Genomic DNA, 26,143 nt, shown 5'->3' with positions numbered 1-26,143 from the left:
AGCACTGAGATAGATGGCACAGGAAATAATAAAATTTTACATTACAGTTTTAAAAAACCCTGTGTATTATAACTTGTTTAACTGATATACATTATCAGTAAAGCTGCAGTCCATCGGATTGCAAAGAGTCAGACTTGAATTGCCAACTGAACAAACAACAGCAGTGTTATCAGTGAAATATAGACGTTGATCATTTTAATAATACGGTCACTCCATGGTTACTCCAGCCAGTTGTTCTTAGCCGCTGCGAAGCTTTAAAAAATACCAGTGTCTCAGCCTCACCAGTTGAATGGGAATCTTTGGACTAGGTCCTGGCCATCATTTTGTTTTAAGTTTCAGGTGGTCCTGAAGTCCAACCAGGACTGAGACTGTGAAGCTAGTGGGGCGCTAGTCTTTTAATCCTGATTCCTGTGTGAGATAGGTGATACACTCACAGCAGGTGGGCAGAATTTGTGGCTTACAGAGATGATATAATTTGATTGTGCAACCAGGAAATAGATAAAGCTTCAGTTCAGTTCAGTCGCTCAGTCGTGTCCGACTCTTTGTGACCCCATGAATCACAGCGCACCAGGCCTCCCTGTCCATCACCAACTCCCGGAGTTCACCCAGACTCATGTCCATCGAGTCGGTGATGCCATCCAGCCATCTCATTCTCTGTCGTCCCCTTCTCCTCCCACCCCCAATCCCTCCCAGCATCAGAGTCTTTTCCAGTGAGTCAACTCATCGCATGAGGTGGCCAAAGTATTGGAGTTTCAGCTTTAGCATCAGTCTTTCCAATGAACACCCAGGACTGATCTCCTGTAGAATGGACTGGTTGAATCTCCTTGCAGTCCAAGGGACTCTCAAGAGTCTTCTCCAGCACCACAGTTCAAAAGCATCAACTCTTTCGCGATCAGCTTTCTTCACAGTCCAACTCTCACGTCCACACATAACCACTGGAAAAACCATAGCCTTGACTAGACGGACCTTTGTTGGCAAAGTAATGTCTCTGCTTTTTAATATGCTATCTAGATTGGTCATAACTTTCCTTCCAAGGAGTAAGCGTCTTTTAATTTCCTGGCTGCAATCAGCATCTGCAGTGATTTTGAAGCCCCCCAAAAAATAAAGTCTGACACTGTTTCCACTGTTTCCCCGTCTATTTCCCATGAAGTGATGGGACCAGATGCCATGATCTTTGTTTTCTGAATGTTGAGCTTCAAGCGAACCTTTTCACTCTCCTCTTTCACTTTCATCAAGAGGCTTTTTAATTCCTCTTCACTTTCTGCCATAAGGGTGGTTTCATCTGCATATCTGAGGTTATTGATATTTCTCCCAGCAATCTTGATTCCAGCTTATGCTTCTTCCAGCCCAGCATTCTTCATGATGTACTCTGCATATACTGTACAAAAAAGATCTTCATGACCAAGATAATCACAATAGCGTGATCACTCACCTGGTGCCAAACATCTTGGAATGTGAAGTCAAGTGGGCCTTAGAGAGCATCACTACGAACAAAGCTAGTGGAGGTGATGGAATTCCAATTGAGCTCTTTCAAATCCTGAAAGATGATGCTGTGAAAGTGCTGCACTCAATATGCCAGCAAATTTGGAAAACGCAGCAGTGGCCACAGGACTGGAAAAGGTCAATCTTCATTCCAATCCCAAAGAAAGGGAATGCCGAAGAATGCTCAAACTACCACACAATTGCACTCATCTCACACGCTAGTAAAGTCATCTCAAAATTCTCCAAGCCAGGCTTCAGCAACATGTGAACCGTGAACTTCCAGATGTTCAAGCTGATTTTAGAAAAGGCAGAGGAACCAGAGATCAAATTGCCAACATCTGCTGGATCATGGAGAAAGCAAGAGAGTTCCAGAAAAACATCTATTTCTGCTTCATTGACTATGCCAAAGCCTTTGACTGTGTGGATCACAATAAACTGTGGAACATTCTTCAAGAGATGGGAATACCAGACCACCTGACCTGCCTCTTGAGAAACCTGTATGCAGGTCAGGAAGCAACAGTTAGAACTGTACATGGAACAACAGACTGGTTCCAAATAGGAAAAGGAGTGCATCAAGGTTGTATATTGTCACTCTGCTTATTTAACTTATATGCAGATAAAGCTTACATACCTCTAAATAAATCTAGAGAAAAATCACTATTTATAACTTTCAAAAAAAAAACAAGAATTTTAACGAAAAATTTTGAAATTTTTAGGTGCCTTAAGCATTTGAGCTCACAAAAAAGAATCTTTATCAAAATCTAATTGAAGATATGTTAACCTGGACTCTTCTAAAACCTTTTTATATTCCATAATTTTTCTCTGAAAAGTGCAATGCTTCTATCATTTTTTAAGACAATTAGAGTGCCATTTGGTGTTTTAAAAAATAAGCAAACTACTATACCCTAATATTTTTGGGCAAAAAATAGAGCCATCTATTAAAAAGAGGGTCTAAACGTCAAGTAAATCTGATTGCTGTAAAAGATTAAATACCTTTCATCTATTCTGGCTAAACTCTGGTTTGTGAATGAAGACAGTTTTATTAGATTCAAGGGGAGTTATCGCCACTACAGCTTAGAAAGTTTCAAGTTTCTGGCACCTGTTTTACTGAATATTAATTTCGCAAGAAAAACATGTTAAAGTATCTGTTGTCAGCCTTGTGGAACTCTGCAAAACATAGAGTAACCATGGACACAGCCCTGAGTAACCATCCGCTTCCCTTTCCGACATGCACTGCATCTGCCCTACTCTGGCCTCCCTGCATCCTGTATCTAAGAACCCTCCACCAGAACTTGTACATTATCCTTAGATCCCAAACTGAGCAGCTTCTTTTTTCAGCTCCCCCTAGCCTGTTAGGTCTGTTATTCTTGTTTCTCTGTTGTTCTCTATCCCCAGACCATGACTTATATCCAACTCCAGCCCCTGGTCAGTAGGAAGGAAGATGAGTTTTCGTGTACATTTCCATCAGTTGATTCTTACATTTGATCTGAGCTTGGGTGGGTGTGGAATGAGAATGAGGGAGTCATAGATTTTAGAGATGGGATGGACATTATGGGTCCCTTGGTCCAGTTGTTCTTGGCATTCTTCCTACCCTAATGTCCCCAAGTAGCAGTGACCCCTCTGTTCTGCATTAGAATTCCTGGATGTGGGCTGTGGTTCTGAAGATCACATGGCCTCATCCTCTCTCCAGAGGCATAGTTGAGTCTTGCTCAGCCTGGCTCTGCTGCAGCCTCCTTAGGGTATTGGTCCCTGATGCTGTGTAAAGCTGCAGGGGTGATGATGACAAATGCCCGACTCATCTTCCCTTGGGACCCCCCTTCCATCATATCAGGTCCTGCTGGGAGCAGGCCTTGAGTGACCTCTGCCTCCTTCATCTATTAGCCAGCCCTTTGGCAGGGGAAGGAGATGGGAGACTCTCTGTGTCCCGCCTCTGGTGTGGCTCCAGGTGTCAGCTGTCAGCTACTATAGTTCTTGTCAGACTCAAGTTGGCCGATATGTTCTGAAATATTGGAGACAGTTTATTCCTTTTTATAGAGCTATGGACTTCATAGAACTATAATAGGAGAAAATCTATTTCTATTATAGGATAGTATCAATAGATACTATTGATATCTATGTTTTTATAGTGTTTTGTATTTTTTTAATCTAATGAACTGAGTTGTTAGAAAGATTTAAACAAAATAATGTGTTTAAAAGCAAGTTTTGATCATCTTTATTTGGCACATAAGTAACTGAGACGTGGGCAGGTTCAAAGTCAGGTAACTAATGGGAATCGTAAACCTCGAGACTAAGTGCCGACACCACCCCCAAACCTTGTGCTTGGTTCACAGTATCTGTTCTTTCTGTATGTGCCTGTGTTCCAGGACTGCCTCTATTTTAGAATATCAGCTCCCTGAGAATAAGACAATTATGGTGGCTGCTTAGTTTGTCTCCTTAATGTTACTGATGGATTGATATACACAACCAGGAAAAGGTGCAGAGCAATTTAATAAGCAGCAGTGCTTATGTGGAAATTTTGTGTGCTTTGCTCTCTTGGATTATTAAAATATTATAGCCCAGCATTAGTCAATTTTTTTTTTAATCACTCCTACTGAGCCCATACCAATTGGCTTTTCTCCATCAGCCCAGCAGACTTGGTCCATGCTGTTCTGCCTCATTTGTATACTGCCTTAAAAAGCGGCCCTGGCTTGAGACTTGTGAGAATTTGTAGGGTAAGCCAAAATAATTATAAAAATACTCACTGAGTGAATGTTTTAAGGTTAGTTATAATTTGTGTTGTTGTTACTGTTTAGTTGCTAAGTCATATCCGACTATTTTGTGACCCCGTGGACTGTAGCCTGTCAGGCTCCTCTGTCCATGAGATTCTCCAGGCAAGAATACTGGAGTGGTTTGCCATTTCCTTCTCCAAGGATCTTCCTGACCCAGGGATCAAACTGGCATCTCCTGCATTGCAGGCGGATTTTTTTTTTTTACCACTGACTCACCTGGGAAACCCAGTTTTAATTTGTTTGCCCTGCCAAATTTGAAAAGTAAATCTTTAACTCAGTTATTTTAAAATAGGAGGAGGTGTAATTCTAAACAGACTTTTTGGTTCTCAACTAAGAAAGTAAACTTAATGTATATTTTCATTGTTATTTTGTATGTAAGTATACGTACACATAAATATACATACATAAATATGTGTGTATATGTTTATACATATATTCTATTTCTTTCAGGAAATTTATTCCCCAGAAAGGAATTTTGTAACCAATTTTTCACCTTGAATGCCACCATTGAATGTGTTTATATTAGTTATAGCATGTTGGAACATACTGTGGCCTTAGGTCCTAGTCTTTCTGTATATCTAAGTTGTACCTGGCTCTTTTACAAAGAGTGGTGGGGGGGTTGACCTTGAGAGTTTTGTCAAACTGGTCTGGAGTATAAGCTTACACAGACCTAGAGTTAAGTAACTGATCAGTGAAGGATATTCATAGCAAACTGTGTGACTTCAGTCCCCTTGGGGTTTGGTTATGCTATGGAGGGAATCATATCTCACCAATGGGCCATCTGTCTTGCATGATGGGAATTGAGGGAGAGAAGAAAGCAGAAGGAAGTCACAGCATGTTGCTAAAGGGTTTGGAGCAGAGATTTATAAAATCTTTTAGTCAGATGGTCTTGAAACACTGAATTGAATATTGTAAGACTTAGCGGGAGATAACCAAGAGCTTTAAGAAAAGACTGTCAATCCTCAAGGAAAAAATTAAAGAGCTAATCATTGGGGAAATAAGAGACTTATACTCAGAAGTATAATAATCATGCAAAATATATTATCCTAAGTGTCCAGTGAGGGTGCAGCCGGGGTGAGCTCCTTGAGTTTGGGGGAAGAAAATTTCCCATGGGCAACAATGGGGAGGGAGATCTTGTTGGCCAGATGGGTCTTAAGCTGCCTCTGCAGAGTGAGCAGCATTGTGATGGTGGGAACAGAGAGGGGAGAGGTTACCAGTGAGGACAGCATGATGCAGAAGCAAAGCCCAGGGTGGAGGCAGGCTGTGTCTGGAAGGTGGAGAGCTACATCTATCAGATTTCCTGAATCATTCATCACATTTCCTAACTCAGGTCATTTTAACTGAGCTCAAAGTATTGGATTGGCCAAAAAGTTCATTTCGGTTGTAGCATCTTATAGAAAAACTGAAATAAACATTTTGGCCAACTCAATAGTATGATATAGGCAATATAGAGCCAACTTATTAATAGTACTGACTTCCGAGGCAGTGAGATCTATGTTTGACCATTAGGCAAGTTGCTTAACTTTATCATCCCTTCTTAGCGATGAGGAAAAAAAATACATACATCTTAGGAGTTATCATGACATCTAAATGAAAAGGCAGGACTGGGTCTGTGCTGTCTCCTGGTACATCTCCATTCCTTCTCAGAGGGCTTGTCACATACGAGGCACCTGGTAATGTCTGTTGAAGGAATGCACAAGACCTCCTAGCTCAACGGCCGTGAAACTGTCACTGGTGGTTTTTCATGAAGCAAACACAACAGGGTATGAGTATGTTTGAGAACTGCTATACTTAAAAGAAGGGTGAAAAGATATCTTTACTCCAAGACTTAGAGTCTTTAACATGCCAACTTGCTTTTGAAATCGCCATGAGGTACATAGAGAGTGGGAGCTTGCCAAACAGATATGGCTACAGTCCCCTTTTATTACCACACTCCTGGTGGGGCAGTTCTTCTATAGAATATAAATTTAGGTGGGACTTCAATGAAATTTTTCCCAAATTAAGCGCTTGAAGCTAACTGGTGAAAATATCAATGCCTGGATGTAAGAAGGTGGGGTTGGGGGGAAGTGATGTTTGGCCCTTGGTGAATTGGGCTGCGTGGTCAGAGATGCTCATCAGGCCTTTGCAGCAAGGAGCCAGCTAGTCTTGCTGAATGAGCATGCTCTGGGTGACTGCTGACTAGGAACTGGACACCCTTCTGGGTTAGGAAGCTGGACAAGGGGATGAGGGATTAATATACCCTGGCTGAGCGAGAAGTACTCTTGACCTGGGACATCTCTGGTGGGCCCTCTACCCAAAAAGACTTTGAAATTGACCTCTCTGGTGGTCCAGAGGCTAAGACTCTGCCCTTCCAGTGCAGGAGGCTCAGGTTCAATCCCTGGTCAGGGAACTAGATGCCACATGCTTCAACTAAAGATAAATAAAATGATTTTTTTAAAGAGCCCTCCCACCAACCCCCCCTTCACCTGCCAAAGATAATCCTTGAGGTGAAGGAATAAATGAAAAGATAAGAGTCTGATTTCATTAAGGAAATAATTAAGAAAGCACAGTGTTAAAAGTTCCAAAGAAAAATTGAAGATGAGTAGAAGCTGGATGTTGGGGTGCCCAGAGACTGCGCACAAAAGAGATGTAATCCACCTGAAGGAGGGGGGACCCTCGTTTGACAGGTGATAGAGAATGGGCCTCAGTTATGACTTCATGTAACATTGACTGAATGGACAGAATAAGTCCTCTTGGCCTCCCCGGGATGACCTCATTGCCTGGGTCCCCAGTTCCAGAAGCTAAAAGGTGGCAGTGACTTTCAGCAGCAAGAACTATAGAAATACAGGAGGCAATTAAAGGATACTTTTGTGTGTGTGTACCAAGGCAGTCCTGACTCTGGGGCAGAACTGTGTTCCTGAGGCTGATATTTCAGGTACTTCTGCCTCCTCTCAGGAGCCCCAGGGCCTAGTGCCTATCCCCAGAGCTCAGATATTTTATTTTACTTTATTATGTTTTTTTTGTCTTGTTTTATCTTATTTTAGTCTTTCGTTTGGTAGCTTTATAAAGGTATCATTGACAAAAATTGTAAGATATCTGAAATATATAATGTGATGCTTTGATATATGTATACACTGTGAAAAGATCCTCCCCCAATTCAAGCTAATGAATACATTCATCTCTTCCTATGTTTACTTCTTTCTTTTCACTTTTACTCCCTTAGTAAATTTCAATTATTCAATGAAGTGTTATTTACTATAATCACCATGCTGTACATTAGATCTTCAGACCTTATTTATCTTATAACTGAAAGTTTGTACCTCTTTACCAAACTCTCCCCATTTCCTTCACCCCCAGCCCCTGGCAACTACTTTCTAATCTCTGTTTCTATGAGTTTGACTTAAAAAAAAATTCCACATGTAAGTGATACCATTCAGTATTTGTCTTTGACTTGTTTCACGTGTTTCCCATTAGCCTAATACCCTCTAGCTTCATCCATGTTGTTGCAAATGACAGGATTTCCTTCTTTTTTAAGGCTAAGTACTATTCGTGTGTGTGTGTGTGTGTGTGTGTATATGTGTGTGTGTTCACTGTGTAGGTCAGCTGGTAAAGAATCGCCTGCAATGCAAGAGACCCAGGTTTGATTCCTGGGTCGGGAAGATCCCCTGGAGAAGGGATAGGCTACCCACTCCAGTGTATTTGGGCTTCCCTGGTGACTCCGATGGTCCTCCTATTTTAAAATAATTGAGTTAAAGATTGACTTTTCAAATTAGGCAGGGCATGCAGATTATAACTGGGCTTCCCCGGTGACTCCGATGATAAAGAATCTGCTTGCAATGTGGGAGACCTGGGTTGAATCCTTGGGTTGGGAAGATCCCCTGGAGGAAAGCGTGGCAACCTACTCTAGTATTCTTGCCTAGAGAATGGACAGAGGAGCTTGGTGGGCTACAGTCCATAAGGTCGCAAAGAGTCGGACATGACTAAGCAACTAAACACAGCACAGTGTATGTGTGTGTGTATCTCTCTCTCTCTATATATATATATGTATGTGTATATCTGTGTATGTGTGTGTGTATATATATCACATTTTACAACATTTTTTTGATCTAGTCATCCACTCATTGACATTTAAGTTGTCTCTATATCTTGACTATTTTGAATGATGCTGCAACAAACATGGGAGTACAGATTTGCCTTTGAGATAATGAGTTTGTTCCCTTTGAATGTATACCCAGAGGTGGGATTTCTGGATCATATGGTAGTTCTACTTTTAATTTCTTAAGGAAACTCTGCACTGTTTTCCATGGTGACTGCATCAATTTATATTCCCTCCAATAGTGCACAAGGGTTCTGTTCTCTTTTCTCCACATCCCTCACTAGCATTTGTTACTTCATGTCTTTTTGTTAATGGGCATCCTGATGGGTATGAGGTGATATCTTATTGTGGTTTTGACTTGCATTTCCATGATGGTTAGCTTTGATGAACACCTTTCCATGTACCTGTTGCCTATTTGTAAGTCTTCTTGGGAAAAATGTCTATGTAAGTCATTTGCCCATTTTAAAATTGGGTGATTTGGGGATTGTGCTACTAAGTTGTATTAGATCCTTGTATATTTTGGATATTAACCCTTTATCAGATATGTGGTTTGCAAGTATTTTCTCCACAGATTGCCTTTTCATCTTGTTGATGGTTTCCTTTGCTGAGTGAGGGCAATTTTGTTTATTTTTGGTTTTGTTGTCTGCTATTTTAAAGGGAACCTTAATTAATTAAAAGCTCAGAACATTCCTTGCATGTTTAGAAATCTTACTGAAAGCTGGTTTTCCCTGTGTATTAGCTATAGTCAAGGTCCTGCTTTTAAGCACCTGACATGGTTTAAATACTGCAGTTGGTGGCCCTCAGTCTCCAGGGCTATAATGGTTGAGTAATGAAAGCACAGTGGATGTCACTTAGGAGGCTTCAGTTCAGTTCAGTTCAGTCGCTCAGTTGTGTCTGACTCTTTGCGACCCCATGAACCACAGCACGCCAGGCCTCCCTGTCCATCACCAACTCCCGGAGTTCACTCAAACTCATGTCCATCGAGTCGGTGATGCCATCCAGCCACCTCATTCTCTGTCATCCCCTTCTCCTCCCGCCCCCAATCCCTCCCAGCATCAGAGTCTTTTCCAGTGAGTCAACTCTTCACAAGAGGTGGCCAAAGTATTGGAGTTTCAGCTGTAGCATCAGTCTTAGTTAAACAGTTTATCAAGTGCCTACTCCAAGAGCTAGTGCAAGGCCCCTGTGCAAGACCTGATGCTAAGGCCCTTTGCTGCTGCTGCTGCTGCTGCATCACTTCAGTCGTGTCCGACTCTGTGTGACCCCATAGACGGAAGCCCACCAGGCTCCCCCGTCCCTGGGATTCTCCAGGCAAGAACACTGGAGTGGGTTGCCATTTCCTTCTCCAATGTGTGAAAGTGAAAAGTGAAAGTGAAGTCGCTCAGTTGTGTCTGACCCCTAGCAACCCCAGGGACTGCAGCCTACCAGGCTCCTCCATCCATGGGATTTTCTAGGCAAGAGTACTGGAGTGGCTTGCCATTGCCTTCTCCGTAAGGCCCTTTAGCGAAGGCTAAAACAGAAGAGAGAAGGTGAGATTCTGAGCCAGGTGGACTGCATAAATCTCTCTCAGATCTGCCATCCTGTCAGGTTGGGATTACTCCCTAATCCCGTGCAAAGTGAAGGGATATGTACTTCAGCCCTGTATTCCTCAAGCTGTGGTCCATGGACCTTCTGGTCTGTGAAGTGATAAGAATGGAAAGTGAAAGGAGGTGTTTAGAAAATTTTATAGCAATTTGACACTGTTGCAATGTTTTATTGTGTTGTATAAAATTATTGGCCCACAGTGGATCTGGGGGGAAACACTGATCCTTCAGTACAGAGCATGTGACAAGCATTGCTCTAACCTGCATGTCCCCCTGTCTCTCTGGCCATTGATTATCAATGAGGTCACATTACCACACTGACCGCTCACTCTGGTTCTTCTGCCCATGATATCCACACAGGCTCTTCCCTCCCCATGTTATCCATGCAGCGTGCATGTCTGGGGGTACTCTGGAGACCTCTCATACTTGTTCCAGAGCCAGCCTCTCCTTCAGGGGTCCACAGATGGATGCTCCATGGAGCACCTGCAGCCGCCATCAGGCCAGGATGTGCCTGTCCTCCTAGGGAGGGGGCTGTCTCCTGTTCTCTCCATGCACAACGTCGACTCCCCATTCCTGTGCCTGGAGCTGAGCTGGGTGCCACTCACCTGGCAATGCCTTCTTTCTCTTGGGATCAGTTAGACACACAGGACTGTGGGGGCTGAGGGGGTCTTTTCGTGGGATTTTCCTCTTCATCTCCAGCCCCAGTAGCAAAGCACGTCCACAAACAGATGCCTCATAGCCCAATTTCAAGTTAAAGTTAACTAGTCTCCTGTACATAACTATGTGTTTTCCAGTTCCCAGGGGTCTTTAAAAGTCATTAACCGTAGCCTTCATATGCTTTCCATGCTTTCCATGCATGTTTTAATCTTCACTTAGGTTCCATGAAGCCCCTTTCGTCTCGTGACCTACGAGCTGTGACCAATGACGTGGACAGTGCAGGAAACAGAACTATAACCTTTACTGTCATAAGTTCCCCCAGACTCGGGAGGCTGTTATGCGTCAATTCTGACAACAGCACAGAGGACATTTCCGTGTTTACGCAGAATCTGGTGAGTCCTGAGTACTTCTGTGCAGCTGGACAGGGCTCGGTGTCTGTGCAAAGTGGGCCCCTCGCTGCTCGTCCTCATCCTGTTAAAGTCAAGCAGAGGTGCCCCTTTGCCCAGGCAGTTACTCATTCCAGCTGTGCTGGTCTTAAAACTGGACACTTTGTGGTGAACACAGGATAAAACACAACCGGCAGAAAACACCAAGCAAATTCAAACCTTGTGTCTAATAAATAAGAGGGGATCCTTTTATCACTAAAGATGAATTTAAAAGGGAACCCAAGGCAGAGTTGCAAGAGTAAATCCTGCAGGATATGTCTGTTTACATTTATGCTTAATATATGAGGTGATATATAAAATTTCACATATTACAGTTGTATGTATGCATGTAAATATGTATGTGTATAAAGTGTGTGTGTGTGTTTAATCTGCACCCAGAGCCATCTGTTTCCAAGTTCACTGGTACTTTATCACCACCGGCATCTATGTACATACCTTTTTATTTAAATGTATAAGCCTTCAAGTAATTTGATTTTTTTTTTTTTTTACTTTTGCACCCTAGGAATCTGACTGCTTATATGTGATTTCATTTTCTAAAAATCTTTGTTTCCAAATTGTCTTCTTGAATATAACTATTGCATGTCATTCAGCTTTCTTTTTCCATTCTTAAACAATGGGTACAGGGATATGGTAGCTAATCTGGCTATAGCTTTACATGACTAAGGAGTAAAAAAGCCTTGTCAAGTTTAGAGAAAATAGCCAGAGTGAACCACAAGTCTGCCTTTAACCATTGAGCCGTTTTTTCTCCAGCGTGATGTAGCAGAATTGAATTTAGCTTTTGCTTTGCAATTGCCTTTGTCTGGGATGCATTGAAAGGAACAGATCTTAAGGTTAGCTAGCAGAAGTTCTGAAAGGGACACTGAAAAGAGGAAGTATAAATTCTCCAGTTCACAGATGCACTCTGGAGGAAGGAAAAAAGGAATTAAGGATGAAAACTACATTGTGAGGGAGACTTTTAATGTGCCCAAAGGCATCAAAACTTCCTCAGTTTTTTTTTTTTTTGCTAGTATTTTGAATACTAGCAAGAATAATGACAGTCACATTAAGATGCCTTGACTCTAGCCCTAGTTCTTTAAAAAATTATTTTTTGATGGTGATCATTTCAAACTTTAATTTCCACTACTTTTCATTGCAAATATATAATAATTTAGATTGGAGTGCGTGCGTGCTCAGTCACGTCCAACTTTTTTGCAACTGCGTGGACTGTAGCCCACCAGGCTCCTCTGTCCATGGAATTTTCCAGGCAAGAATACTGGAGTGGGTTGCCGTTCCCTTTTCCTGGGGAACTTCCCAGGGATCAAACCCAGATCTCCTTCATTGAGGCAGATTCTTTACCAGCTGAGTCACCAGGGAAGCCCAGAAGGCCAACTAGTAGGGCATAAAAAGTCTTGATTTATTAAAAATCAGTTATTTAAGGTTTTATTTTTTCTACTTTATGAGTCAAGAGGTGAGTATCAGGAAAATGTATCATCAGTGGCAGGTGTTCGTCTGTGGGTGATGTGTTACATGGGGCTCAGGGCTGGAAAGTGCCTGCACAGTGGTGTCGGGGATGAGGGGTGTTAGACCCAGCTGTTGGTCCTCGTGGAGGCAGAGGCAGGCTCCAGTGTGGAAGCACAACCTGGGCAACATCACAAGTCAGGTGTGGTAAGAGAGAAAGGTGTGTTCTCCTTCTTGAATGGACCAGGAGAACATCCCTCTTCTCCACACAGCCCTTTCCTCTCCAGAGCATGCAGCCAACATGCCAGTGTGGCCTTGCCCAGTGCTTTGAATCAGAGAACAAAGGAGAGCCCCTTCTGTTGTGTACAAGGCATCAGGCCTTTATGCAGGTAACTCCCGGATGGGATGATTCCTGTCTCCCCAAAACAGCATCTGAGAGGCATTTAGAGTCTGTGGGATTTCAGCACAGCAGCCCATACTCCCTGTCTTTGGTGTATGAGTGTGGACAGAGCATATCATGTAGGAATCGGGTGCCTTCTTGCTGCTCCTTGAGCCACTACTGACCACTTATGACAGAGGACAGTGCCTTGGCCTCTGAAGTGGGAAGACCTGGATTAACTCTGTGAGTTATAATGTATCTTTTAATCCGTAGTTTCCTCATCTGTAAAATGGGAAGAAATAGTAGTAATGACAATTGAAACCATTTTGAACATTGCCTATGTCCCGGAATGCCATTATAATGGCAACTTTCTCAGCTTTCTGCTGAGTTGTGTTGTCGTCCAGTTGCTCAGTCTTGTCTGATTCTTTGCGACCCCTCTTTGCGGCTGCACCACACCAGGCCTCCCTAAGCTTTACTATCTCCCAGAGTGTGCTTAACTTCATATCCATTAAGTCAGTGATGCTATCCAACCATCTCATTCTCTGTCGCTCCCTTCTCCTTTTGCCTTCAATTTTTCCCAGCATCAGAATCTTTTCCAGTGAGTCGGCTCTTTGCATCAGGTGCCCAAACAAAGTATTGGATTTTCAGCTTCAGCAACAATCCTTCCAATGAATATTCATGGTTGATTTCCTTTAAGATTGACTGGTTTGGTCTCCTTGCTGTTCAAGGGACTCGCAAGAGTCTTCTCTAGCACCACAATTTGAAAGCATCAGTTCTTTGGCACTCAGCTTGCTTTATGGTCTAACTCTCACATCTGTATGTGACTACTGGAAAAACCATAGCTTTGACTAGATGAGCCTTTGTCTGCAAAGTGAAGTCTCTGCTTTTTAACATGCTATCTTGTTTTGTCATAGCTATTCTTCAGGGGAACAAGCGTCTTTTAATTTCGAGACTGCAGTCGCTGTCCACAGTGATTTTGGAGCTCAAGAAAATAAAGTCTGTCACTGCTTCCCTTTCCCCCAATCTATTTGCCATGAAGTGATGGGACTGTCTGCCTTAACTTAGGTTTTTTCAATGTTGAGTTTCAAGTCCGCTTTTTCACTTTCCTCTTTCACCCTCATCAAGAAGCTCTTTAGTTCCTCTTCACTTTCTGCCATAAGAGTGGTATCACCTGCATATCTGAGGTTGTTGATATTTCTCCTGGCAATCTTGATTCCAGCTTGTGATTTATCCAGCCCGGCATTTTGTATGATGTACTCTGCATAGAAGTTAAATAAGCAGGGTGACAACATACAGCCTTGACATACTCCTTTTCCAATTTTGAACCAATCCGTTGTTTCATGTCCAATTCTAATTGTTGCTTCTTGACCCACATACAGGTTTCTCAGGAGGCAGGTAAGGTGGTCTGGTACTCTCATCTCTTTAAGAGTTTTCCACAGTCTGTTGTGATCCACACAGTTAAAGGCTTTAGCATAGTCAATGAAGAAGTAGACGTTTTTCTGGAATTCCCTTACTTTCTCCATGATCCCACAAGTGTTGGCAATTTGATCTCTGGTTCTTGTGCCTTTTCTAAACCCAGCTTGTATATCTGGAAATTCTTGGCTCACATACTGTTGAAGTCTAGCTTGAAGGATTTTGAGCATTACTTCCTAACATGTGAGATGAACACAATTGTGTGGTAGTTTGAACATTCTTTGGCATTGCCTTTCTTTGGGATTGGAATGAAAACTGAACTTTTCTAGTCCTGTGGCCACTGCTGAGTTTTCCAAATTTGCTGACATATTGAGTGCAGCACTTTAACAGATTTATTTTATATTACTCATTATATTGCTTTGCAGGCTTGGATCCTAAAGCACAGGGAAGTTAAGCCACTTGCCCGCAGCTACACAGTTCACAAGAGTCAGAGTCAGGATTGGAACTCAGGGTCTCGACTATAGGTCATGCTCCTATCTGCCAGTCCATGCTTTCCTGTCAGAGTTTGTAATGAATTAACACAAGACAGTAAATACAAAATGTTTAGCACACTGCCCCACATGTTCAGTTCAGTTCAGTTCAGTTCAGTCGCTCAGTCGTGTCCGACTCTCCGCGACCCCATGAATCACAGCACGCCAGGCCTCCCTGTCCATCACCAACTCCCGGAGTTCACTCAAACTCATGTCCATCGAGTCGGTGATGCCATCCAGCCATCTCATTCTCCGTCGTCCCCTTCTCCTCCCGCCCCCAACCTTTCCCAGCATCAGAGTCTTTTCCAGTGAGTCAACTCGTCGCATGAGGTGGCCAAAGTATTGGAGTTTCAGCTTTAGCATCAGTCCCTCCAATGAACATCCAGGATTGATCTCCTCTAGAATGGACTGGTTGGAGTAGCAGATGCTAAATAAATAGTAGCTAAGGCTGTTGTGATTATCTTTTTGTCCTTGAAAATGCGAGAGGTTCCTTTCCTCTCGTAGCCAAAGGACTAATTTCACGGGGCTGGCCATTTTCTGGGACACTGGAATTGGCTGCTCTATCTCCCCTAATGGGCTGTGGTGATTCCATGAATGGAAATGAGACCATTAGAAGAAAGTGGCATTTGCTTCATCCTGTCACCCACTCACTGGTTCCCTTTGTGGAAGAGTCCCTGGTGTTCTGGAACACATTTCCCTGAGTGATGACGAGAAGAGGAGGCTGACCATGTCAGGGGCTTCATGTCTGGATCCAGCAGCACTGCATCCTTGGGCAGAGCACAGGCTGGAGGCAGACTGAGGCTGCCTGAGGCTGGGGCAGCGACAAGGATCCCACCCCAGAGGGTCAGGGCACGGAGGACCCGGTGGAAGGACTCCTCACCAGAGCAGCTGGGAGCGGCTGAACAAACCTGGTGTTTTTTGCAGGATGTGTTTGGCTAAGTTTCTAAACTTCTGTGAATAAATCTCATCGAAATACCCTGACTCGCCTTCCACTTTACTCACAAAGAGTATCAGTACTGGGGGTGAGGAGAATGTGCAGAGGAAGCTCTGCAAGAATATAAACCCAAATGCTAACTCTGGCTCTTTCAGTGTGTGTGGGTTTTTTGAGTTTGTATATAACACATGCTTATTGTAAAAATAAAATTAGGAAACATTAAAGCAGAACAATAATATTGAGATATGTATGGCAGAGTTCCTTTGCTGTCCCTCTGAAGCTATCACAACATTGTTAATCAGTTATACTACAACATAAAATAAAAAGCTAAAAAAATATAAAAATAAAAAAGGGTCCTGACATCAAAACAAAGAAAATTAATACTGAAAAAGAGTAGAGCATCATCAAAAAATTCAGTGCAACTGGTGTTTAGGTGAAGGCATTCCAATTCTGTTTAGCTTGTGTGTTCGAAAATGCACATTTTGATCTGTGACTTGGGAAGAGAAACTTATTACTTACCTCCCTGACTTTCCTCTTTTCAGATCCTGTCTTCTTCCTCACATGCAAATGGATTATGAATCCTTTCATAAAATCAATAGCTTTATGGCCTCTGTCATACAGGACCTTAGTCAAATTCTCAGCCATTTTATGATGGTTCAATTTCCTCCCCAGCAGTTCCAGAAAAAGTAAAAGAGAGGGTGGGATAGGTTTTGGAGGTAGTGACAATGGTTAAAACCTTTTCTCTGAAATTACTGAACAAGGACCTTAATTGAACACTTATTGTATGCTTTGATTAGTCCTCTTCAATCTGGTTGGTGAGAAGAGATATTACAGAGGAAACAATTTTCATTATAAAAGGAGCTCAGAGCTGTTCAGCCATGTTCATGTAATATAATGGCTTCAGTTGCCTTTTGACTTTTTAGATCAGTTTTTTCTAATTTCACAAGTTGGTTCTAGCCTATAACCTGCTAAGGGTCCAATGGGGAGAGGGCTTCAGACAGGTGATGGTTGAGTCTTTTTTCACACCTTTACCTTAAAGGACTAAATTCTTTCCAGCTTTCTACCACTCAGCTGGGGGAGGCAGAAACACTGTATCATTTGCTTGTAAAACCTATACCCTGTCTTGCTTTTGATGGATAAACAAAAATGACCATTTAAATCAATGGCTCTGGTTGGTTACAGCTTATGAAAGAAATCAAGACATTTCTTGCTTAATATTATCCTTTGGAAGAGTAATTGCAGGGAAAATATTTGTTAGTTAATAGCTCAAAATACTTTCTTATCCTGGAATAAATTAATGATTTTCAAACCATACCACATCAACCAACCAAGATAAACAGGTAACATTCATGTTTTTCACCTGCCTAATTTGACAACTGCCCAAGAGGGAATAGCTAAACCACAAAAATTTGTGCTGAAAATCTTATATCCAAAAGAATTAAACATACAAATACACAGAGAAGGTGAATCATCAAATTTTAAAATGAAATAAAACCTTTTTATAAATGTAGAGAAATTATTGTCCATTTCAAAGAATGTACAAAGTAAGAACTGAATTCTCTAAAGAATTATCTTACTAGTAGAGCACAAGGCTAATTGAGTGATTTTCATTCCAGTGCTTGTTTAGATAATTTGGAATCATTAAAAAGCAAAGTGTTCTGGTTTTGAGGTTTATGACTCCTGGCCTTTTTGCTTTCCCATAAAGCCCAGTAATTGCGTTTTAGCCATAATGCTGTTATGGGTAGATCATCCATCTTTGTCTCTGCCTGCTGCTTCAGCACAGATACAGGATTACAGGACCACATTTAGAAAATGATACAATCGATTTTGGGTTATGAGTTTTGTCTAATAACCCCTTCTAGAGTCTGAAATCGGCGTGTTCATTTTAAGAAATTGTGAATGCATTTCCCATAGGAGAGAAGCTAATTTATTACAACTTAATGGAGCATGCGGTGGGATGGTTAAACTTTGGCTCTTTTGTTTTCTGAACAGGGAAGGATAAGCTTCTTTGTGTTAGTGATCACTCTTGCCCCACCCTGACCCCTGCTTTCTTGGGGTCTCTTCAGTGACAAGCTTAATGGCAACTAGACTCAGTAGACATTTTGAACATTTTCCAGTTTCTTGTTTTGGCGATTTTGATTTGGCCCTTGCAGTTCACTGAATTATGTGCTAGCATATTTTTGCATGCGTGGAAATTATTGTATTGCATTGTCATCTAGCCACCTATTCATTGTTCAGACTGGAAGCTGGCTTTGAATAACCCAAAGAGCAGAGAGAACTAATTCCTATTTCAGTGAGCATGGTTGAGCCTTTCTTCTTTTATTAACTTCCTAAAGCTGCTGTAATAAATGACCTCAGACTTGGTGGCTTAAAACAGCAGAAATTTACTATCTCATAGTTCTGGAGGCCAGAAGTTGGAACTCCATTTCACTGGACTGAAATCAAGGCGTTGGCAGGGCTTTGCTCTCTCTGGAGGCACTTGGGGAGAACTTCTTCCTCGCCTGTCTTCTTGCTTCCAGTGGCTGCTAGCCTTTCCTGGCATGTGGCCGCGTCGCTCTAATTTCTGTCTTCGTGGTCACATTGCCTTCTCCTCTTCTGTCTGTATCTCATAGCCCTCTGCATCCCTCTTATTCATGTGAGTGCAGTTAGAACCCACCTGAATAATCCAGGATACTCTTCTCATCTTAGGAAAATTGAGTTAGTCACATCTGCAAAGCCTTTGTGATAGAAGGTAACATTCACAGGTTCAAGAGATTTGGATATTTTTGGTGGGTGTTTTAGCCTAGTATGCTCATATAGAATAAAAGCAAGGTGTCCCATATGATGTCACTTGGTAGTTTCATTAAAGGACTCCATGCTTCTAGTGGTATAAGGCCCATGAGAATCTATGTCTGTGTGTGTGTGCTAAGTCACTTCAGCCGTGTCTGACTCTTTGCAACCCCATGGACCATAGCCCACCAGGCTCCTCTGTCCATGGGATTTCCCAGGCAAGAATACTGGAGTGGGTTGCCATGCAGTTCCCCAGAGGATCTTCTCAACCCGGGAATCGAACCCAAGTCTCTCACATATCCTGCATTGGTAGGTGGGTTCTTTACCACTAGTGCCATCTGGGAAGCCCAAATCTGTGTCTGAAAGTGTTAGTTGCTCAATTGTGTCCAACTCTTTGTGACCCCATGGACTGTAGTCCATCAGGCTCCTCTGTCCAAAGAATTCTCCAGGCAAGAATACTGGAGTGAGTAGCCATTCCCTTCTCCAGGAAAAAAAACTCTGGTCTGGCAGCAAGTCTGCTTCCATATAAATGTGGATTTGGACCTGTCTGTCAGGTAGGGCTGTAGGCCATCATATTATGGAGAATCAAGTGAGTGGCCTGCATGTCCCTCCTTCTCCCTGCCTCTTCACCCAGCTGACCCTGGGATAATTTGGTTACTCTCTCCTCCAGTGGAAATATCAAAGCTACAGTCGACTTTTAGTACCCACTGTGGGAAAGATCAGGCTTCCCTGATGGCTCAGACGGTTAAGGAATCCTCCAGCAATGCGTGAGAGCTAAGTTCGATCCCTGGGCTGAGAGGATCCCCTGGAGGAGGGCGTGGCAACCTGCTCCAATATTTTTCCTGGAGAATCCTCATGGACAGAGGGGCCTGGTGGGCGACAGTCCATGGGGTTGCAAAGAGTCAGACATGACAGAACAACTGAGTACAGACAGAGGGAAAGATTGGTGTAAAGAACTCATGTTCTGATTTTCTTATCAGGGTCATGGGGAGCTATATTTAGAAAGATCCCCAGAATGAAAACGTGATGTGGAACTTTCTAGCCCTTCCCTTTGGCCAAGTTTGACAATTTTATTCTCCAGCACTCAGTCCTGACCACATGTACTTTTGGACAGAAATTGCCCTCAGTCTGGAGCCAGGTGGGAACTCCTTTCCTTTCAGCCCTATTCTCTTTCCCTCGGTGTCCTGTGAGAAAATCTACCTTATCTACAATGGCAGCAGTAAAGAAAAGGAATACAACCTTCCCTTAACGTGCTATTTGTAATAGATACAGTATGTGGAGCTATTCCTTTGAATCCTTATGAGCTCTGGCCAATAGTGACTGCAGACATGGTGGTCCCAGTCCTGGTGGAAATAAGAAAGGGCACACAGAAAGGAGTCATTTCGCTGATACCATCCTTCAGGAGCACAGGACCTTGTTATTTCCCCAGTCTTAGCCTTTAGGACTTTTTTATTAACCTACATGGAACCTAGGAGATTTTCTCTTTTTAAACTGTTTGGATTCCTGTAGTCTCCTTTCCTTACAAATATCTGCCCAAGACAGAGATTATTTGGTGAGATTACTGACTGTGTCCTAATCAGGCCAGACCAAAATGGCACTTGTCTGCCCTAATCATACTTACCCATTCACTTTCCACATTCCTGAATTCCTTAGGGTTAGAGAGCCTAACTCGTGGATTTCTGGCTTACTATAGTGCCACTGAGCTTTCTGGGCTTCCCAGGTGGTACTAGTGGTAAAGAACCCACCTGCCAATGCAGGAGAGGTAAGAGAAGGGGTTTGATCCCTGAGTCGGGAAGATTCCCCTGGAGGGGAAAATGGCAACCCACTCCAGTATTTTTTGCCTGGAGACTCCCATATACGGAGGAGCCCACCAGGCTTCAATCCATGGGGTTGCAAAGAGTTGGACATGACCGAAGGGACTTAGCACACACTGAGCTTTCCACACATAGGTACTATGAACTCTGGAGTCATACAGGACTAAATTAAAAACTGAGTTCTTACACCTGTTGGCTAGTGAATTATTTAAATTTTTTGAACCTCAGTTGGTGTTTTTTTTTTTAATCTGTCAAATGAATATAACAATCCCTCCTAAAACAAAAATAAAGTGAGTTACATATGTGCCAAACAGAATGCCTGGCATATATTTAGGGCACAATTAAAGTTCAGTTCAGTTCAGTCGCTCAGTCGTGTCCGACTCTCCACGACCCCATGAATCACAGCACGCCAGGCCTCCCTGTCCATCACCAACTCCCAGAGTTCACTCAAACTCATGTCCACAGAGTCGGTGATGCCATCCAGCCATCTCATTCTCTGTCGTCCCCTTCTCCTCCCGCCCCCAACCTTTCCCAGCATCAGAGTCTTTTCCAGTGAGTCAACTCATCGCATGAGGTGGCCAAAGTATTGGAGTTTCAGCTTTAGCATCAGTCCTTCGAATGAACACCCAGGATTGATCTCCTCTAGAATGGACTGGTTGGATCTCCTTGCAGTCCAAGGGACTCTCAAGAGTCTTCTCCAGCACCACAGTTCAAAAGCATCAACTCTTTCGCGATCAGCTTTCTTCACAGTCCAACTCTCACATCCACACATGACCACGGGAAAAACCATAGCCTTGACTAGACGGACCTTTGTTGGCAAAATAATGTCTCTGCTTTTTAATATGCTATCTAGATTGGTCATAACTTTCCTTCCAAGGAGTAAATGTCTTTTAATTTCCTGGCTGCAATCAGCATCTGCAGTGATTTTGGAGCCCAAAAAAATAAAGTCTGACACTGTTTCCACTGTGTTTCCATCTATTTCCCATGAAGTGATGGGACCAGATGCCATGATCTTCGTTTTCTGAATGTTGAGCTTCAAGCCAACCTTTTCACTCTCCTCTTTCACTTTCATCAAGAGGCTTTTGAGTTCCTCTTCACTTTCTGCCATAAGGGTAGTGTCATCTGTATATCTGAGGTTATTGATATTTCTCCCAGCAATCTTGATTCCAGCTTGTGCTTCTTCCAGCCCAGCGTTCCTCATGATGTACTCTGCATATAAGTTAAATACGCAAGGTGACAATATACAACCTTGACGTACTCCTTTTCCTATTTGGAACCAGTCTGTTGTTCCATGTACAGTTCTAACTGTTGCTTCCTGACCTGCATACAGGTTTCTCGAGAGGCAGGTCAGGTGGTCTGGTATTCCCATCTCTTTCAGAATGTTCCACAGTTTATTGTGATCCACACAGTCAAAGGCTTTGGCATAGTCAATGAAGCAGAAATAGATGTTTTTCTGGAACTCTCTTGCTTTCTCCATGATCCAGCGGATGTTGGCAATTTGATCTCTGGTGCCTCTGCCTTTTCTAAAACCTGCTTGAACATCTGGGAGTTCACGGTTCACATATTGCTGAAGCCTGGCTTGGAGAATTTTGAGCATGACTTTACTAGTGTGAGATGAGTGCAATTAAAGTTAGGTACTGTCAATGTGTTTTTATTAAATAAATGGGTAAGGTGTCTTGGATTGCCTTATTTCTACTGCTTCATGATATAAATGTACACTTTATAATTAAATTTTGTAAAACACTTTGTAAGTAGTGTAACTGTGTGTTAAACAAATATTTACTGAATCACCAAGTGTAGAATGGTGCATGCTTGCGTGCTAAGTCTCTTCAGCTGTGTCTGACTCTTAGCAACTCTGTGGACTGTAGCCCATCAAGATCCTCTGTCCATGGGATTCTCCAGGCAAGAATGCTGGATTGGCTTGCCATTTCCTCCACCAGGGGATCTTCCCAACTCAAGGACTGAACCCGTGTCTCCTATGTTTTCTGCATCAGAACGTTCAATCTTTACCACTCACACCACCTGGGAAGCCCATAGAATGGTGAGCTAATACTTATTTACAAAGCAACTGAAAGTAAGCTTCCAGAATATGTGCCAGAATTTCAGCCTACAAATTCCTTTGTTTTATGGGAAAGTATTTATTTTATTAGGCATATTTTAGAACTTTCTGATTGCCTAATATTCTCATGCCATGATTCCCTATAAAAAATGAACATAGTCTTCCATCTGTAAGGAATTGGTTAGTTAGGGCTTAGATCCTTTCTTAAAAGCCCTAGAAATGCCCAAAGCCTGCCATTTTGAACATTGATATGGCAAAAGACCAATTAGGTCAAATGCGTATCTGCAAGTGAGATATGATTCTATATTTCAATGCATAAATGGAGGCTCAGTGAGATTAATGACTTGCATGAAAGCCACAGAGCTGGCAGTTGGTAATATTTATGTTTGACTTTGGGTCTGATCAATCTGGCTTCCCGGGTGGTTCAGTGTAAAGAATCTGCCTGCCAATGCAGGAGACACAGGAGACATGGGTTTGATCCCTGGGTCATGAAGATCCCCTGGGGAAGGGAATGGCAACCCACTCCAGTATTCTTACCTGGGAAATCCCATGGACAGAGGAGCCTGGTGGGCTATAGTCCATGGGGTTGCAGAATCAGACACAACTGAGCAACTAAGTACCACACAGTGGCTGATCAATCCAGGGTTCAAATTTTACAACATTCTTATTCTTCCCTTTTTATATTAATGAACATCCTTTTCCTTCTTGGAGGAAGAAGGTTAATGGTTCAAGTAGCTGGGAGCAAAAAGTTCCCAGTAATGTGGCTCTAAGAAAGAGCTCTTATTTATAAGCCTGGACATCTGGCTTCTGGCCCCTGCTCTGCTCCTAGCTAGCCATGTCACTGTGGGGAGGGAGAGGAGTTACTGAAATTCCAACTTCTTTGAGCATCTCAGGAGCCTCTCAGCTGTAAACTTTAACCCATCACACAAAAACCAATAGGATCCCTAGCTTTCTTAGAGTAAAATCTGTCTCTAGTCTCCGATAAATGTTTTTCTTTGTGGTTCTGTAGGAATCAAGGATGAGATCCAGAATGTTTAGATCTCAGAGATCCAAAGGATGTTATCATAGTGTCCCTTCTAGTAAAAGCACTACTCTGAGAAGGTCTTGGATTTGGAACCACATATCCACCCATTCAGAGAGGAATACAACCTCAATAAAGTCCTAGAAAAATGGACCAATTTGGAGGTGGGATGCATGCTGGGATAGTCTACAACCTCTTGTTGATTTCAGAGTGCCCAAGGCACTTCCCCCATTCTACATACACTGAGTCATCAGAGAAAAGGGACTGTTCATCCCTTCTTGAAGTTGATATAGTAAAAGACCCCAGGATTTTTTAAAAAATTGTTATATTAGCTTTATATTTTGAAATAATTTCAGACTCGGAAAAAAATCACAACAGAATACAGAATTCTCTTATATTGTTCATCCACATTCACCAAATGTTAGCATTTAACTGCGTTTATCATTATCCCTATACACACACACACACTTTTGATATTTTGAGAGCCAGTTACAGACACAATGCCCTCCTTACCACTATATTTGGTAACATATTTGTATTTATTTACCTCTGTATTTAGTACATTTATGTTTAGCTCTGTATAGTTCCTAAAATGGAGAAGGCAATGGCAACCCACTCCAGTACTCTTGCCTGGAAAATCCCATGGATGGAGGAGGCTGGTGGGCTACAGTCCATGAGGTCGGGAAGAGTCGGACACGACTGAGCGACTTCACTTTCACTTTTCACTTTCATGCATTGGAGAAGGAAATGGCAACCCACTCCAGCATTCTTGCCTGGAGAATCCCATGGATGGAGGAGCCTGGTAGGCTGCCATCTATGGGGTCGCACAGAGTTGGACACGACTGAAACAATGGCAAGCCACTCCAGTACTCTTGCCTAGAAAATCCCACGGATGGAGGAGCCTGGTAGTCTGCAGTCCGTGGGGTCGCTGAGGGTCGGACACGACTGAGCAACTTCACTTTAATTTTTCACTTTCACACATTGGAGAAGGAAATGACAACCCACTCCAGTGTTCTTGCCTGGAGAATCCCAGGGACAGGGGAGCCTGGCGGGCTTCCGTCTATGGGATCACACAGAGTCGGACACGACTGAAGTGACTTAGCAGCAGCAGCAGAAGCGACTTAGCAGCAGCAGCAGCAGTTCCTAAAATAAGAGGCCATTCTCTTATATAACCACAGTTTAATTTTCAACAGCATGAAATTAACACTAATGCTGTTTTATAATTTGTAGACCTTAGTCAAATATGACAAGTTGTTTCAGTGAATGTCCTCTATGCAGAGGGTGAAACCCACAGCACAAAACATAGCAAATAGATGTCAGGAGCCTTTAGTTGTCTTTAATCTGGATCCATTCCACAGTCATGTTGACTTCTGTGACCTTGCCGTTTTCTGTGGCCAACAGGCCGGTTATTTGTAGGAAGTCCCTCATTTTGGTTTTATCTGATGTTTCCTCTTGTTTGGGGCAGGAGAGCCACAAGAGAGGCTGGATTCTTCCCAGAGCTTCCTGTCCTGTGTTTGCTTTGCCCTGTCCCTGATGATATTTTCTTTCATCACTTGGTCAGGGGCTGTTTTTCAGGTTTCTCAACTGTGAAGGTACTATTTTCCCCTTTGAAAATTAGTAGGTATCTATGAGGAGACGCTTTGGAACTATCTAAATATCCTGTTTCTCATCATAATTCAGCTCACTAGTTTTACCAGTCATTTAGGATTCTTACCTGAAGCGTTTATTGCTAGTTGGTTGCCAAGTGGTGAGTTTTCTTTTCTTTTTTCAAATAATTGTATCTGTTGTTTATTTTTGGCTGTGCTGGGTCTTCACTGCTGTGTGGACTTTCTCTAGTTGTGGCAAGCGGCGCTGTTCTCTAGCTGTGGTGCACGGGCTTCTCGCTGCGGTGGCTTCTCTTGGTGCAGTGCATGGGCTCTAAGGTGCACAGGCTTCAGTAGCTGAGGGCTCTAGAGCACAGGCTCAGTAGTTGTGGCACACGGGCTATGTTCCGTAGCATGTGGAATTTTCCGGCATCAGGGATGGAACCTGTGTCTCCTGCATTGGCAGGCAAATTCTTTACTACTGAGCCACCAGGAAAACCCTGACTTTTCTGATTTTCTATTTTTCTTTCTATATTGGAATTATACACCATTCAGTTTCTAATGACATACCTGAAAGATTGTGAAAGAGAAAATATCTGGGCTAATCTAAATCCATAGGAAACAAAAACACCCCTCTCCCCTCCCCTTAATCCCAGAGCCCGGGTATTCTGCTAAGTGGCTTATCTGTCTATATTTAACACAGTGGAAATATGCAGAGCTGTTGGAAGTTGTTCCTAAGGCTGCTTTCTATTTGAGGTAACAAGTAATTCCTAATCATCTCTGAGAACCTTCTCTCTTAAGGTTGACCCTATACTTTTTCTCCTAAGGTCTTGATCTTATTCTTCCTCCCTCTCTCAGCATGCACACACACACAGGCACTCTCACAAATACACCAACTCACACACACACACACACACACACACACACACACACACCCCTTAGAACCTGATTCTTAAAACTGGTGAAGCCAAAGTTGTTTTCTAAACATCACCTCAACCCTCGTATCCTCTTTCAAAGCATGACTGGCAAGTTGACATTCCACAGGCGCCCTCACTGCCTTTAGCTTCTAGCTCAGCCCATTCAGTTACCTGTTCTCTGGTCTTAAAGCTCACGAACTCAAGATGAATCTAATTCCATTCTCTCTCTCCAGTGTAAAATGTCACTTTGTTATCCACAATTTCTTACTCTTAAAATGC

General features: G+C 42.8%; 1 protein-coding gene across 1 annotated transcript in view; it reads left to right on the top strand.

Annotated features, from left to right (window-relative positions):
* LOC129553261 (chondroitin sulfate proteoglycan 4-like) overlaps positions 1–26,143 on the top strand; it is a 77,983-nt gene that overhangs the window by 43,553 nt on the left and 8,287 nt on the right. The window contains 1 exon segment of the mRNA XM_088827687.1: positions 10,782–10,954. Within this exon segment, the coding sequence (XP_088683813.1) occupies positions 10,782–10,954 (173 nt within the window).

This window comes from Moschus berezovskii, chromosome 18 (assembly GCF_049115385.1).
Source record: "Moschus berezovskii isolate FMDL1 chromosome 18, NW_MosBer_1.0, whole genome shotgun sequence".
NCBI classification, from domain to species: Eukaryota; Metazoa; Chordata; class Mammalia; order Artiodactyla; family Moschidae; genus Moschus; species Moschus berezovskii.
This window is presented reverse-complemented; position numbering and strand designations above follow the sequence as displayed.